The sequence below is a fragment of the Vipera ursinii genome (assembly GCF_947247035.1).
Source record: "Vipera ursinii genome assembly, chromosome: 1".
NCBI classification, from domain to species: Eukaryota; Metazoa; Chordata; class Lepidosauria; order Squamata; family Viperidae; genus Vipera; species Vipera ursinii.
The window spans coordinates 316,609,882-316,624,507 of NC_139512.1; the positions used below are offsets into that span (position 1 = coordinate 316,609,882).

A 14,626-nucleotide genomic window follows, 5' to 3' on the forward strand; every position below is an offset into this window, starting at 1 on the left:
AAAAACCTCTATTGTAGTCCTCTCCATTCAGTTTGCCTTTGGTTTCCCCAGCTCACATGTCTTTGAAAATCTGATGTTCAGCATAGCTGGAGGACACCAAATTGGAGAAGGCTGTCATAATGTACTGTACCCCTAGAGATAAAGAGAGCATATCAAACAGCCTACAAAGAAGGTGTGAGAAATCTAGTTGTCAACATACAGTACTCCAGCTTCTAATAATAAACAGGGTGAAGTTGTTTGTAAGCTGATTGTGAAAGGACAAATACAAATGTGCCCTTATGAACAACAGCAAATCCTTTGGTTCCCGACATGAAGAATTGGGCTCAGGACTTTTCTTTTTTAATTTTTTTTTCAAAATGTAAAAAAAATGTGTGTGGGGAGGAGGGAAATCTTTTTAAACTTTAAAAAATATTCATACCTATGTATATGTCTAAATATAGATGGGGAGAGCAGAGGGCTAGTACTAGTAGGGCCAGAAAGAATAAAGCGACTGGGCCAACGCCGAAAGGACGCTCAGCTGTGGATGTGTCTGGTGGTGAATGGAAAGTCCAATGCTGTAAAGATTTTCTCTCCATAGGAATCTGGAATGTAAGATCCATGAATCAAGGAAAGCTGGACGTGGTCAAACAAGAGATGACAAGACTTAACATCGACATCTTAGGAATCAGCGAACTAAAATGGACAGGAATGGGTGAATTTAATTCAGATGACCATCAGGTATACTACTGCGGGCAAGAATCCCTCAAAAGAAATGGAGTAGCCTTCATAGTCAATAAAAGAGTAGGAAAAGCAATACTGGGATACAATCCTCAAAATGACAGAATGATCTCAGATCGAATCCAAGGCAAACCATTCAATATCACAGTAGTTCAAGTCTATGCCCCAACCACTGGTGCTGAAGAGGATGAAATTGACCGGTTCTATGAGGTCCTATAGCACCTTATAGAACTAACACCAAAAAATGATGTTCTTATCATCATGGGGGATTGGAATGCTAAAGTAGGAAGCCAAAAGATAACCGGAATAACAGGCAAGTTTGGCCTTGGAGTGCAAAATGAAGCAGGGCACAGGCTGATAGAATTTTGTCAAGAGAATACGATGGTGATAGCAAACACTCTTTTCCAACAACCCAAGAGACGGCTCTACACATGGACATCACCAGACGGCCAACACAGAAATCAGATTGACTATGTGCTCTGCAGCCAAAGATGGAGAAGCTCTATACAGTCAGTAAAAACAAGACCAGGAGCTGACTGTGGCTCAGACCATGAGCTTCTCATTGCAAAGTTTAGGCTTAAACTGAAGAAAGTAGGGGAAAGCACTAGGCCACTCAGGTAGGAATTAAATCATATTCCTGTTGAATATACAGTAGAGGTGACAAATAGAGTTAAGGAATTAGATCTGATAGACAGAGTGCCTGAAGAACTATGGACAGAGGTTCACAACATTGTACAACAGGTGCTCAAACCCATGGACAATTGCTATCCTGAAGCCTCTTTAGGCATCAGTTACTCTGGAGTAGCTGTCCAGAGCACATGTGGGTAATCTCCTATCCTGTCCCTATCTAGAAATGTACCAAAGCACTGGTCTGCTCACCAGTTCTTTGGTCTTTGCCTCTGATTTCATGGAGATGTCTTCAGTTCACCATGCCTCCACCAGAGGTCAAGGTCGTATGTTTCAAAAACACTCTGTACAATTGGGGACAATTGTAGTTTTATATAAATAATCCTAGCTTTTGACATGGCAATTTATAGAGCCAGTAAAAACTGCTGTTGGATTGATATAATTGAAAGAAAAGGAATGGGAATTTCTATAATAAAAGGTGTTTATATTCTCTCTTTCAGTCTAGATTCTAGAAACTAATGCAAAATATCTTAGTGTCTCAGAGAAAATCAATTAGTTATTACCACTGTGACCATTCTGCCAAAATTAAGTTTTCAGTTTGTGTGAATTTGAATTGGAGTTAAGTGTTGTTGTTAGTTGTGAAGTAGTGTCTGACCCATCGCGACCCCATGGACAATGTTCCTCCAGGCCTTCCTGTCCTCTACCATCTTCTGGAGTCTATTTAGGCTCATGCTACTACTTCAGTGACTCCATCCAGCCACCTCATTCTCTGTCATCCCCTTCTTCTCTTGCCCTCAACTTTTCCCAGCATTAGGCTCTTCTCCAGTGAGTCCTTCCTTCTCATTAGGTGGCCAAAGTATTTGAGTTTCAACTTCAGGATCTGGCCTTCTAAAGAGCAGTCAGGGTTGATCTCCTCTAGGACTGACCGGTTTGATCGCCTTGCAGTCCAGGGGACTCGCAGGAGTCTTCTCCAGCACCAGAGTTCAAAGGCTTCAATTCTTTGATGCTCAGCCTTTTTTATGGTCCAGCTTTCACTGCCATACATTGCAACTGGGAAGACCATAGCCTTGACTATACGCACTTTTGTTGGCAGGGTGATGTCTCTGCTTTTTAGTGTGCTGTCTAGATTTGCCATGGCTTTCCTCCCCGGGAGCAAGTGTCTTTTAATTTCTTGGCTACAGTCTCCATCTGCAGTGATCTTGGAGCCCAAGAGACAAATAAGATGGTCTGGTACTCCCATCTCTTTAAGAACTTGCCACAGTTTGTTGTGACCCACACAATCAAATGCTTTAGCATGGAGTTAAGTAACAAGGGACTAATAATTTTAACAGATTGCTGCCTGTTTTTTCAAAGCCCAGTACAGTTCATCTAATGATTTCAATTATCTCATGGCTGATTTTATTATTGGTAGCAATGGTGATAAGCTACTATGGGCAATATTTTTTCATGGGTTCTAGTCTTGCTTTAGGCATAAAGTCAGCTGGGTGACTTTAGGCTAGTTACTCTCTCTTTCTCAGCCTTAGGATGAAGGCAATGGCAAAGACTGACTCAAAGGCACAAAAGAAAGTATGAGTGAAAAAGAAGGGGCTAATATAATGATTTGCAAAAATCTGGAGCTGGATTTACAAGATCTATTCTTGCGAAAGTTCAGAATTCTAGACTGATAGGCCCTGGATATCCTCATCTGGCATCTGGCTCATAAACTAGAGTTCCCTCATTCTTCATTGAGCTATACAAAAATTAAAACCACACAAAGGATAGCCTTCATTCATTTTTGAGTCAGCTGTATTGAAACCATAATACAGTCTTCCTAACCACACTTTCTGGGAATTCTGAGATATTGATAGCTTGGGGAAGGCTGCCATAATATGTGTGCAAACTTGCAATGATGAGATATAAGGTCTATTATTCCAACCAAAATTTGCTAATTTTGATGGGGACAACATTACCTAGCTACTTCTGCTTGAAAAGTAAAAACTTGAGAAGGAAAATGTTGTGCTGCAAAAAATAGATGTGATAGTATTTTGAAAATCTTGAAAAGACCTTGAAATTATTTATCAGAAAATGAATGAACAGTTTTCTTTGGCATTACTTAATTCACTTCTGCTTGGAAAGTAAAGAGGTTCATCAACAACTTAAGAAGGAAAATGTTGTGTTAGTGTCTTCGAAGGTATTTACCACAAAATGAATGAAATTGTGAACCGGTCCTCCTAAATGGAATCCTGAAGACCAACATTGTTAGGTTCATAATACTGTACAAATGTCTTCCACCATTTTATCTATTTCAACATTGCACGATTCAGTAATTCTGACACTGCTATAATAGATTCTATAATAGGATGCAGTTAAGGTTACCAGATAGGCAAAGGAAGATACAGACAGTTGGAAAGGAGGACAAATGGGTGGAGGGGGACATATTTTTAACTTTCTTTCTTGCAGTGAAAATAACTTAGGTAAACATGTATATGAAATTAGCTTTTCCAAATGGATGGAATAGTTAGGAGGCAAAAGCCTTTGATATGTACCTGATCAAGGTCTTTTCCATTTCAGGCAGCAGCAAAAACCCTGGGAGGGTACTTGTAAGCCCCCCACCCCCAGAGTTACCTTGAGGTAAGATGGGCGGCCCATAAATTTTATAAATAAATTGAAATCCCAGAGCTGAGCTTTTAACTTGTCATTGGTACTTACTAGGGAATTGCTACACTGCCTAGAACAACTGTTTAGGAAGGGATACCCAAAACGCCTGACAATATTTGATTTGAAGGTTATGCAAGCCAGAAGTAGTAGGATTCGAGGACAAAAAAAATGACATTTTACTGAAGTTCTGATAACCCTACATGGAATAGATTGGGAGGAAGAATGTGGTTGTGATGTATGAGAAGAGGAAGGGTAAACCTAGCAATGAGAATAAGGGGAAGTTCATTGGGGCGGTAAGCTCTGATTAAGCCTTTAATACTTTGATCTTTTTATGAGTCCCAGAGTAGATGACCTGTTTGATATTTCCTGTTTCTTATACCTCACATTCAAACAGCTATTTTGGTTTCTAGTAACCATCTGTACCATACACTTGCATATTATTGTCTAATAACACCCTAACCTTAACCTGGCCTCAGGAAAAAAAATTACAAGCTGTATTTACACTTATGACCATTGCAAATTGCACCGCTCCATGGTTGCATGACTGCAGTTCCAGTGCTTGGCAATAGGCTTACATTTACCACCAGTTTGCAGCATCATACAGTCATGTGATCATGATTTGCAATTTTTTGCCAGTTTGCAGCAAAAAATGGCAAAAGATGCCCATTGAAAAGCTGGATTTGCTTAATGATCACATGATTCACTTAACAATTGTAGTGACTTGCTTTGTGACCATTGTAAAATGGTTATAAAATCAGATCTGTTCATCTGGCAACTTACTTAAACACCACCCTTACTATTAAAATTCCAATCTCAATTATGGTTGTAAGTCGAGGACTAGCTTGTATAGGGAGTTCACCCTTAGCGTCAGTCTTCTTGTGTTGGTTCTTGCAATGATGTTTAAGATGAGATACCAATTTATACTAAATAGCTATTTGAAAGCATAGATTTGTCATTTCTGATTCAGAATGTGTACAGCAATCATAAGAGCTCATTGAAATGGTCATTTTCAAGAGGCATATTAATGGAAAATGATCCTGATCTATATTTATATTTTCTAATTTCAAAGTGAAACTTAATTAGTTACAAATGGGAAAGCTGTAAGTAAGGAGTATTTTTGTATAAATTTATGCAGGTTCATATTGATATCTTTCTGATAGTGATTGAGGGAGATGCAAGTTAAAACTTCAGCTTAAGAGACCTTTGTACTGCACTTTAGCTACCGTTATGTTATTTTTTGCAGAAAAGACAAAACTTGGCTTTTGGTATGCAGTTTTTAGATTATTTAAACAGTTGACTTATCTATAGGCAGATCTCAGCAATGCAGGTTTAGCTTCTGGGTAATCGTGTTTTTGCAAACCTGTAGATAACATGTCAAAAATAAATGACTGATGGATACAGTGAAAGACTAGTCTAAGATTGGAATCTTGAGGCTTTCCATACACAAATGAATGATAAAGATCCTCTCTACTCTATATTATTTGTACCCTTCCAGCATCATTGTGACTCACATTTTAATTCTATAAATACATTAATATAAATGCAGAAGAAGTAAAGGGGAGAAGTAGGGAGGCAGGGATTATATGGAAGGAAGTGTGCAAGTATGCTTTCTGATAACTGAATTGACAATATGGTTGAGGAGGGATTCATTCCTTCGAGGATAACATGACAGCAGTGATTAATAGACATTACAACCTACTTCAGAATAGATAGTTATAAGAAAGAAATTATGTTTGTTTATCCATTTATTCACTTGTACATTGTCATTCAGGTGTTTCTTTTTCTTTCAAGTGTGTGTGTGTGTGTGTGCGTCACATATTATATTTTCTCAAAATGTTAAAATGTAAATGTTGCATAAACAGTTGCATTGTGATTAATTGATTATTGGTTAATTATTGATTGTTTCTGTGGCATCAAGTTGGTGTCAACTCTTAGCGAGCACATGAATAGATTTTCTCCAGGAAATGTGCTGTATCAATTGTTGAGCTGTATTCTGTCTGATGAGCAAATTAGCATATATTTTCTCGAATGTGCACTTGGTGGCAAATATGAAATAAGCTTGAGTTAAATTTGTGAAATTCCCTGATAGAAAAACTAATTACATAATGAAATGTACGCTAGAAGAAAAAAATGTGTTACACAAAAAGAGGATAAATTCAGAATCTGGTTTCTATAAAATTTGCATTTGTCAATGTAACAATATTGGATGTCATTTAGCAATATTGACTACATTTAAATTAAAAAAATAAGTAACTCTCTTCCTTGGTAGATGAAATTGTGACCAGATAACTTAAGTACCACCTCGGTTTAGAGTCCAGCATTAAATATTGATGAGTGATTAGAAGTTTTCAGAAATTCAGAGTTCTCTCTCTAGCTCTCTTAAATATTTTGCAATAGACAAAAGAAAACAGATTTCAACATAATGTTGAAAATACCTTTAAGTGTTCAATTTCTCAACTTGTCCACTCAGTTCGGTCAGCTGTTTCCATGTGTACTGTACGTAAAGCCAAACATACTTACCTTTATCTTTTGGTAGCATTAAAACATGCTATTCTTGTTCTGCAAGTTAACATTTGAAGCTGGACTAGCAGCATTTATATTTGACAGCTTAATTAACTGTGGATTCTTGACCTTTGAGATGTAGGAATCCAGTAGTGAATTTATACATGAAGGGTGAAGATATACATTGCATATATAGGAAGCTATAAAAGCTGAGGAACATTGCCTTGAAATAATACAAAAAGGTCTCTATATTAAATGATGGGAGAGTCTGTATAGGAAAAAGGAGACGTTCCTTCTTTGCAAAACATTGGTAAATACTGTTAACAAATACCACGAAATATGGCAATGGTCACCCTTATCCTTTAAAATGGTGTTCAACAGATCCCGTGTTTACCATATTCAACTGAAGTTAATTTTCTTGTAACTTTAACCCATCTGATCTAATCTTGCCCTCTAGGGAAGAGGTTTTTGAACTGGCCCTTTAGGTATTTGAGGAGTGCTTTCATGTCTCTGCTCAATCTTTTCTTCTCCAGGCTAAATATGTACCATAATTCACCTGGGATTTGCATATACAAACTGCTCCCAGGGGTAAAATCTCAGGGAGCAACAGCAACAGTGGTGATCACAGGCGCTTCCTCAGAGAATTGAAGCAGTTCGCGCACATTGTATCAGTAGTACAGCTACCAAACATTGGCTTTAAAAATATAAATGACCGCTAAATAACAGTAAAGCATTATTTTTTGTGTGTGAGAGAGTGTCTTTGCTTCTATGTAATGATTAACCAAGCCACTACACGTTGACACTGATTGTCACATCCGATTGCCACTCCATATCTATCCATAATAATAATAATAATAATAATAATAATAATAATAATAATAATAATAATAATAATAATAATAAAGTTGGAAGGGATCTTGGAGGTCATCTAGTCCAACCCCCTGCTCAGGCAGGAAACCCTATACCATTTCAGACAAATGGCTGGCCAGTCTCTTCTTAAAAACTTCCAGTGTTGGAGCATTCACCACTTCTGGAGGCAGGTTGTTCCACTGGTTAATTGTTCTAACTGTCAGGAAGTTTCTCCTTAGTTCTAGGTTGCTTCTCTCCTTGACTAGTTTCCATCCGTTGCTTCTTGTCCTGCCCTCAGATGCTTTGGAGAATAGATTGACTCTCTTGCTGCCCTAAACAAATGTTTCTGTACTTGCCAGCCCTGCAGAAGGTTACAACCTGGTTTAAATTTCTGAAGGCCTAACCAGATATCTCTATGCTTGTAGGGCCTCCAAGATGATTGCTGCTCAACTTTTACAATATTCATGCCACAAGCCAGAAATCGTAGTTTAGCAACATTTCAAAAGCTGCAGATTCTTCCTCACTATCTCATTTATTTACTGATTAACAGCTAACTAAAGCACAACTATAGAACTTGAGGCGTCCAAACGTCTGTGCCTAAAATTTACTTCACCAATAGTTAGAACAATGTGTGCTCACAGATTTTGAGAGTTAATATTCCAGAAACATTTGGAAGGCCACTAATTTTTTAGTTCTAAACTAAGATTATTCATAAATCATCTCCTTTACATTTCATTTTCTTAGTTCAAGGTTCTTTTCTTGCTTTTGTTCTTCTTTCAAAATGGCTAAGACACATTAGATGTCCAATCAATTGTTTTAATAGTATTCGCTTTTTGCTGTATGACTCAGACCCTTCCCCCGTAATCACCTGAGTGGTGCTTCTATTAATAGTGTTTATCTTCAGCATCTGTCTGATTTCAGAACAAGTTGCTGAAATTGCTGAGCAATTCCATTTCATTAAATAACTTAGTAATTGAGATGTTTATGTTTATCCTCTGCATGTGATGTGTGATACAATTTTTCATAGTTTTTTTATTGCTATCTATAAAACATGGACAAGACCAAATGTTGTCCTATTCCTTCTGCCAATGTCAAAATACAGTATCAGGAAAGCAAAAATTCCCACATTCACATATAAGTTTGGGAGACTTTCAAAGGTTGCTCATCTCCATTTTTGAAGATGTGTTTTTGTGCATCATAGATTTCTGTATCACAACAAGGATTAGTAGAACAAAAATAAGGAATACTCTGATTTTTATGTTGTTGTCCAGCTCAAGCTGTTATGTGAGGAGTCTTCTGGGTGTGCATGGAGCCATATCATTTTCCCTTTGTAATGGGATCAAGTAAATCATAAAGGTGAAAATAAATTCCTATTTCATCCTAATGGGAAAGCTTTGTTTACAAGTTTCCAATAAGAATATTAAAAGTTTCAAATCATGATTATATAACCTAATTTGAATGGGAAATTATAATTAAAAAGGCTTTTAATGAAATTTTCCATATTGAAAGAGGAAGGAAAAGTACTATATGCTCATATACAGTACTGTTCATATGAAGCTAAGGTACAATAGTTTAACTACAATCTGTCTATATGAAGGTCATTATTTCTATTATTTAGAAATAGAAAATGTTTATCCATCCTAGAAATTTCTTGTATTTCGTATGCCTTATGCAAGGCATAAGAATACATTTGGGCTTCCGATTTCCAATAGCTTAACAGTTGTAAGCAAATGTAAATGCTGTGTGTGTTTGTGTAATTAGAATTCTCAAGAAACTTGCTGGCTTCCAAGTATATGCCAGTATGGGTAAGTTTTTTATATATAAATTGTATTCATCTTGAGCATAACTAATTTAACTTGGAAAAGTGGGGCTTTCAAAATATATCTTTGCACTGGGAAATAGTTGTATTATCTGAGATGACGAAAGTTGCATTTCTGGTACTTCGCCTTTTTTTTTGAATGCTCAGTTTTAGTTGTGTGCCCACTGAGCCATATGCTTTTCTTCCTAGGTCTGCAGGGCAGATTCCAACCTACTACTGTACTCACAAGTTTATAATTTTCTGCACAGACACCTTCAGCAGGTGCATATCATGGATCACTAGCCACATGTCCATGGTGGCGCAGTGGTTAGAATGCAGTATTGCAGACAAATTCTGCTGACTGCCAGCAGTTCAATTCTCACCGTCTCAGGGTTGAGTCACCCTTCCATCCTTCTGAGGTCGGTAAAATGAGGACCCAGATTGTTGGGGGCAATATGTTGACCCTCTAAGCCACTCAGAGAGAGCTGTAAAGCATTGTGAAGTGATATATAAGTCTGCTATTGCTAGTGCTATTGCCATTTGAAATTTTAAATACTGGATAGTGATACTTAATTTGCAGGTATAAATTTCTGATGCATAAGTGCATGGAACTACAGGCAAATGTTCAGTAACTGTTGCAGCAAAACTGGTGAATACTAGTGCACAATACTGCTATTTCTGGTTTCCATGGCCAATTAAATCTTTTCATTGTTTGCAAAGTTTTAATTCCCTAGAAGCATTTTAACTGTAATGTAGTTATGAAGCCCTTTTTGAGCAAAGAAAGATTGAATGACTTTGCTGTAAGCGGGCCTGGATTTGTGGGCCAGTGAAAAATTTAAACAAAATAATAATAATAAACAGAGTAATTTGCAGTGATGAAATGTGGCCTTTCTAATTAAGCAAAAAATAGCTGAGATAAGAACTGGTTTAGCTACAAAACATTATTGCTTAAAGTATACCTTTAGCAGCCAATGTTTTCCCTGTGTTGTTATCTTTCATGTTTTTAAGTTCAAACACACATTCATATTTTAAGCCTGCTTCGAATCATTGAAAAGAACAGATTTTTTTTTAAAAAATGGGTAAAGACAGAATGTTAATGTACCACTTACTTAGTTGCATTGAGAGTTGTATAGCTTGATGACATAGAACATGTTTTGTTCAGAAGGCTCCCCATAAGGTTCCTAGTATTATCAGTTCTCAGGGGTAGATTTTAAGCTGTTTATTTCAACCCCCATCCAACTAAGTAATGCTGCCAAAGTTTTGTTTCTGCCTTTGGAAGCCATTTAGGTTTGGATGGGGAAGAACAGACATAATCTCAGCCCTAGCAAGACCAAGTGGCTATGAGTACATGGACTTTCCAGATTAAGGAACTTTCATTTCTAGTTCTACATAGGATGGCAGTTCCCCAGGTATAACTGGTATACAAGACTGGACTGTCAACCTGTATTTCAAGATTGGGTGGGAGCTGTGATGAGGAAGGCATTTGCACAGATTAACCAGTTACAGCCAGTCCTTGAAAGGGAGACCCTTCTCACAGTGACTTATGCTAGTGTTGCATCTTATGTGGATCATTGCAATATGCTCTGTTTGATAATAACAATGGTGACTCACTTAATAACCATTGTAAAAATGGTTTAAAATTGAATCCAGTCACAGGTTGACTTGACTTTCAACTGCAATGACCAAAATTCTGGATTCAACTGTGGTTGTAGTAGCAGTATTCCAGTATTTGAGGAGCTGCCACAAAGAAGAGGGGGTCAATTTATTTCCCAAAGCACCAGAAGGCAAGACAAGAAACAATGGATGGAAACTAATCAAGGAGAGAAGCAACCTGGAATTAAGGATAAACTTCCTAACAGCGAGGGCAGCCAGTGGAATAGCTTGCCTTCAGAAGCTGTAAGTGCTTCATTACTGTAGGTTTTAAAGTAAACACTGGATGGTCACCTGTCTGAAATGGTATAGGGTCTCCTGCTTGTGCAGTGGGTTTGACTAGAAGACCTTCAAGGTCCCTTCCAGCTTTATTCTGATTGATTAATTAAAGGACTACCTGTATATAAATGTGAATATAACCTGCTTCTCAGGTTGACATTTCTTTTTTCCTTTCTTGTCACAGGAGCAGTTCTGAAAGAAGGAAAGAGAAATCAAGGGATGCAGCAAGGTGTAGAAGAAGCAAAGAAACTGAAGTATTCTATGAGTTGGCCCATGAGCTACCATTGCCACACAATATTAGCTCACATCTGGACAAAGCATCTATTATGAGGCTTGCAATCAGTTTCCTACGGACACACAAGCTGTTGTCTTCAGGTAAGAAAACAAGGTTTCAACCATGATCAATTCCATTGTATTATCTGATGACCCAGCAGCTCATCTTGTTTTCCACTTAAAGAGGATAGCCTGATCCTAGGAAATTCCAATTTAATAAACTTAACTCATTTTCTCCTACATGAGCTACAAGGTCATCAATGACTTTTCTGAAGTCATTATTTCCCATTGCAATCATTTTCACAGAAGCTTCAGATAGGTAGCTTTAGTTTTTACTCTGCTAAGAAATATAAAATGCTCACTTCTATTGTGAATAACAGAAGATGTCCCATAACATAATTGCTGAGGTACTTTTTGTGGTGGAGACATTTTGCTCAACTGAGTTTTTCCTCCTAAAAGCTCTTTGTCTGTGCCTCTGCTTTGTAGAACATTGTAGGAAGAAAGCTGTGTTGGTTTATAGTAGTCAAAAATAAGGGTGGCATCTTTTCGGACTAATGCATTTTATTAAAAGGCTTAATAAAAAAATAGTATGAAAAGGTGCCACCAGATTTCTGCTGATTTTTGTCATACACAAGTGACAAAAATGATTTCCTCAAGTGATTTCCTCAATCCAGTTTTCCAAATGTTTTACACCAAAATTTTAATTGAGTCATATTGGCTTGAAATTTGGGTGTTGTAATCCAATGCATCTAAAATCAAATTAAGCTGTAAAATAAAGTCAGTTGTTCAGCAGTGTAGCACCAGTGATATTATAGGAATTGCCCCTATTGCAAATTAGCTGCTGAGTATATTAATGTTCAAAATTACTATTTTTCCCCCAGACAGTAAGACATATATTGTGGAAACATACAAACTATAGTCCACTTCAGAGCTTTATATTATGGTGATTCATGGGGCTCATACAACACATTGTGAAGACGATGCTTTATGTTGCAAAACCCATCATCCCTTGGTGTTGGACATGTTCAATAGCACCTATGGGGGGCGGAATTGCCTTCTGTCTTTAAAGAAAAGACAAGCAGGAGCAATATAAGATGAATTTGATATATGTGCAGCATGTGGATTTGGTCTTTAATTCAAAACTTCATTTAGCCAATTTGGCTGGATAGATTTTGATAAATATTCCTATTCAGATCAATTTAGATACCATTTTAAATATATCTTTCAATCCACTCTTTTCTTCCTTTCATCAAACAACCTGGGGAATTAAGAAGGGAGGTGTGTAGTAATTTGTTCCTTGCTATTGGGTAGCTATGGATCCACCATAATGTAGATCGCTTGTCAATAGAAAACAGTAGAGGAAAAGGATTAATTTGATATTTTCATTATTGTCTGATGTTCAAATTGGGTAATCTTAAGACTAGGGTTTAAGATTCATTTAAAACAGCAGCTCTTCTTCTTTCCCTAAGGAAAAGTGAAGTATTGTCAGTGAATTACTGTCTACATAGTCCCAAGCTCTTTGGAAGAAAAAAAAGGGAGGTCATAAATGTGATAAATAAAATAAGCATTTTGTCTAAGCAGGGTAAGCAAATCAATTCATTGTTTTACCACACAAGTAAGGAGTAAATATGTAAAATGAAACCTGGAAATTTTAAATTAAAATGATTTGGGGCCTTCAGAGTTTCTAATCCTAATTAAAACACTAGAGATTATATATCACAACAGTTCAGTAAAAGAATAAAAATACTTCAATTGGATGTGGAAAAATTATTCTACATAATTATATTTATAAGCAGCTATAGTAATTCAAGTGCTTCATTTAAATGGGATAAAAAGGTAAAGGTAAAGGTTCCCCCACACATGTATGCTAGTCGTTTCCAACTCTAGGGGCCGGTGCTCATCTCCGTTTCAAAGCCGAAGAACCAGCACTTGTCCGAGGACATTTCCGTGGTCATGTGGCCGGCATGACTAGATGCCAAAGGCGCATGGAACGCTGTTACCTTCCCACCGTAGTGGTCCCTATTCTTCTACTTCCATTTTTACATGTTTTCAAACTGCTAGGTTGGCAGAAGCTGGGACAAGTAACAGGCGCTCACTCTGTTACGCAGCACTCAGGATTCGACCCGCCAAACTGCCGACCTTCTGATCAACAAGCTTAGCGGTGGCTCAGTGGGTTAGGGTTAGAGTTCACTGGATATATTTAGCAAAGCTAGTCACAATCTGTTCAGAATGGTTTGATTTGAATTCTTGCTCTGATTAGACATTGGACTTGATGGTGTGGATAACTCCTTCCAACTCTTTGATTATATGAAAATACTTGGAACAGAAGCAAATAACAGTATTGTTATAAGTAGCATCCTTTCACTGGAACAATTTGCTATACCTCACAACTATCCATGTGTAATAAAAATCTGGTTGTCTGCTTGCTTTTCCCAGGGGTTTAAATCATTCCTTAAAGGTAGAGCCCTTACTTTTGTGTAGAAGATCCTAGGAAATTCATCAGGCACTGACTTCTGTAATAGGAAAAGGCCTTGTTTAAAGATTTGGTGAGCTACTCCAAGTTAGGGAAGATAACATTTTAAGCTACAGTATACGGGCCAAGGGCCATTATAAAACAAATTTCTTTTTCTTCCTGGCTATCTAGGAAGGAAATAGAGCCCAGTATCAATATTTTGCTTTTGAACTATTGTTTTGATAATGCTGGTCACAAGAGAAAAGCACACTGGAACTTAGTAAGGCTACTTTTTCCTCAGCCTGGATGGCTCTAGCTCTGTTAGGTTTCAGCTCCCAAAATTCTTATCTATTGCCCGTGCTGGCTGAGAATTCTAGGGCTTCAAATTTAGTATTTCTGAAGGGCACCCGGTGGTTTTAGACTGCAAATGTAAAAGACTCCATACTGGAGTTGCCCTAGGTAAAATTCAAAATCCATGAGCTAGCCATTATGCATAAGGTATTTTTGTGGAACAGAGAGTAAAAAATAGTCTACTAATTAAATGTTTGTGAGTTCATCCTTGCTGCTGGTGTGGTCTGCAGAGAGAGCTGTGTTGCATATCTGGAGTTAGAAATCTGTGGTTTCTATTGAATGTCAGCATTTAGCAAACAAGGTTGACTTCTATATTTTTCATTTCCTCCATTCTTGAAAGAATCAGCTATGCCAGGTACTTAAAAGGAAAACTCCTAATTGTCGGAAGTAGTGTCCTTTGCCTTGAATTTAAATGGGTTAACATTTTGAATCAAAGGTTGCATCATTCTTTTGGCTAAGTGCTCTTGTGTATCAAGTAGGGGTGCGGAGTT

At 37.4% G+C, this 14,626-nt stretch overlaps 1 protein-coding gene across 3 annotated transcripts in view; it reads left to right on the forward strand.

Annotated features, from left to right (window-relative positions):
- The window catches only part of EPAS1 (endothelial PAS domain protein 1), a 130,807-nt gene that overhangs the window by 43,288 nt on the left and 72,893 nt on the right, over positions 1–14,626 (forward strand). For 2 of the 3 annotated variants that reach the window (XM_083361568.1, XM_083361567.1), the window contains exon 2: positions 11,244–11,434. In XM_083361568.1, coding sequence (XP_083217694.1) covers positions 11,244–11,434 — 191 coding nt within the window. Of the gene's footprint in view, positions 1–3,894; positions 3,955–11,243; positions 11,435–14,626 lie in introns of all 3 variants that reach the window. The other variant, XM_083361566.1, reaches the window with a different exon arrangement.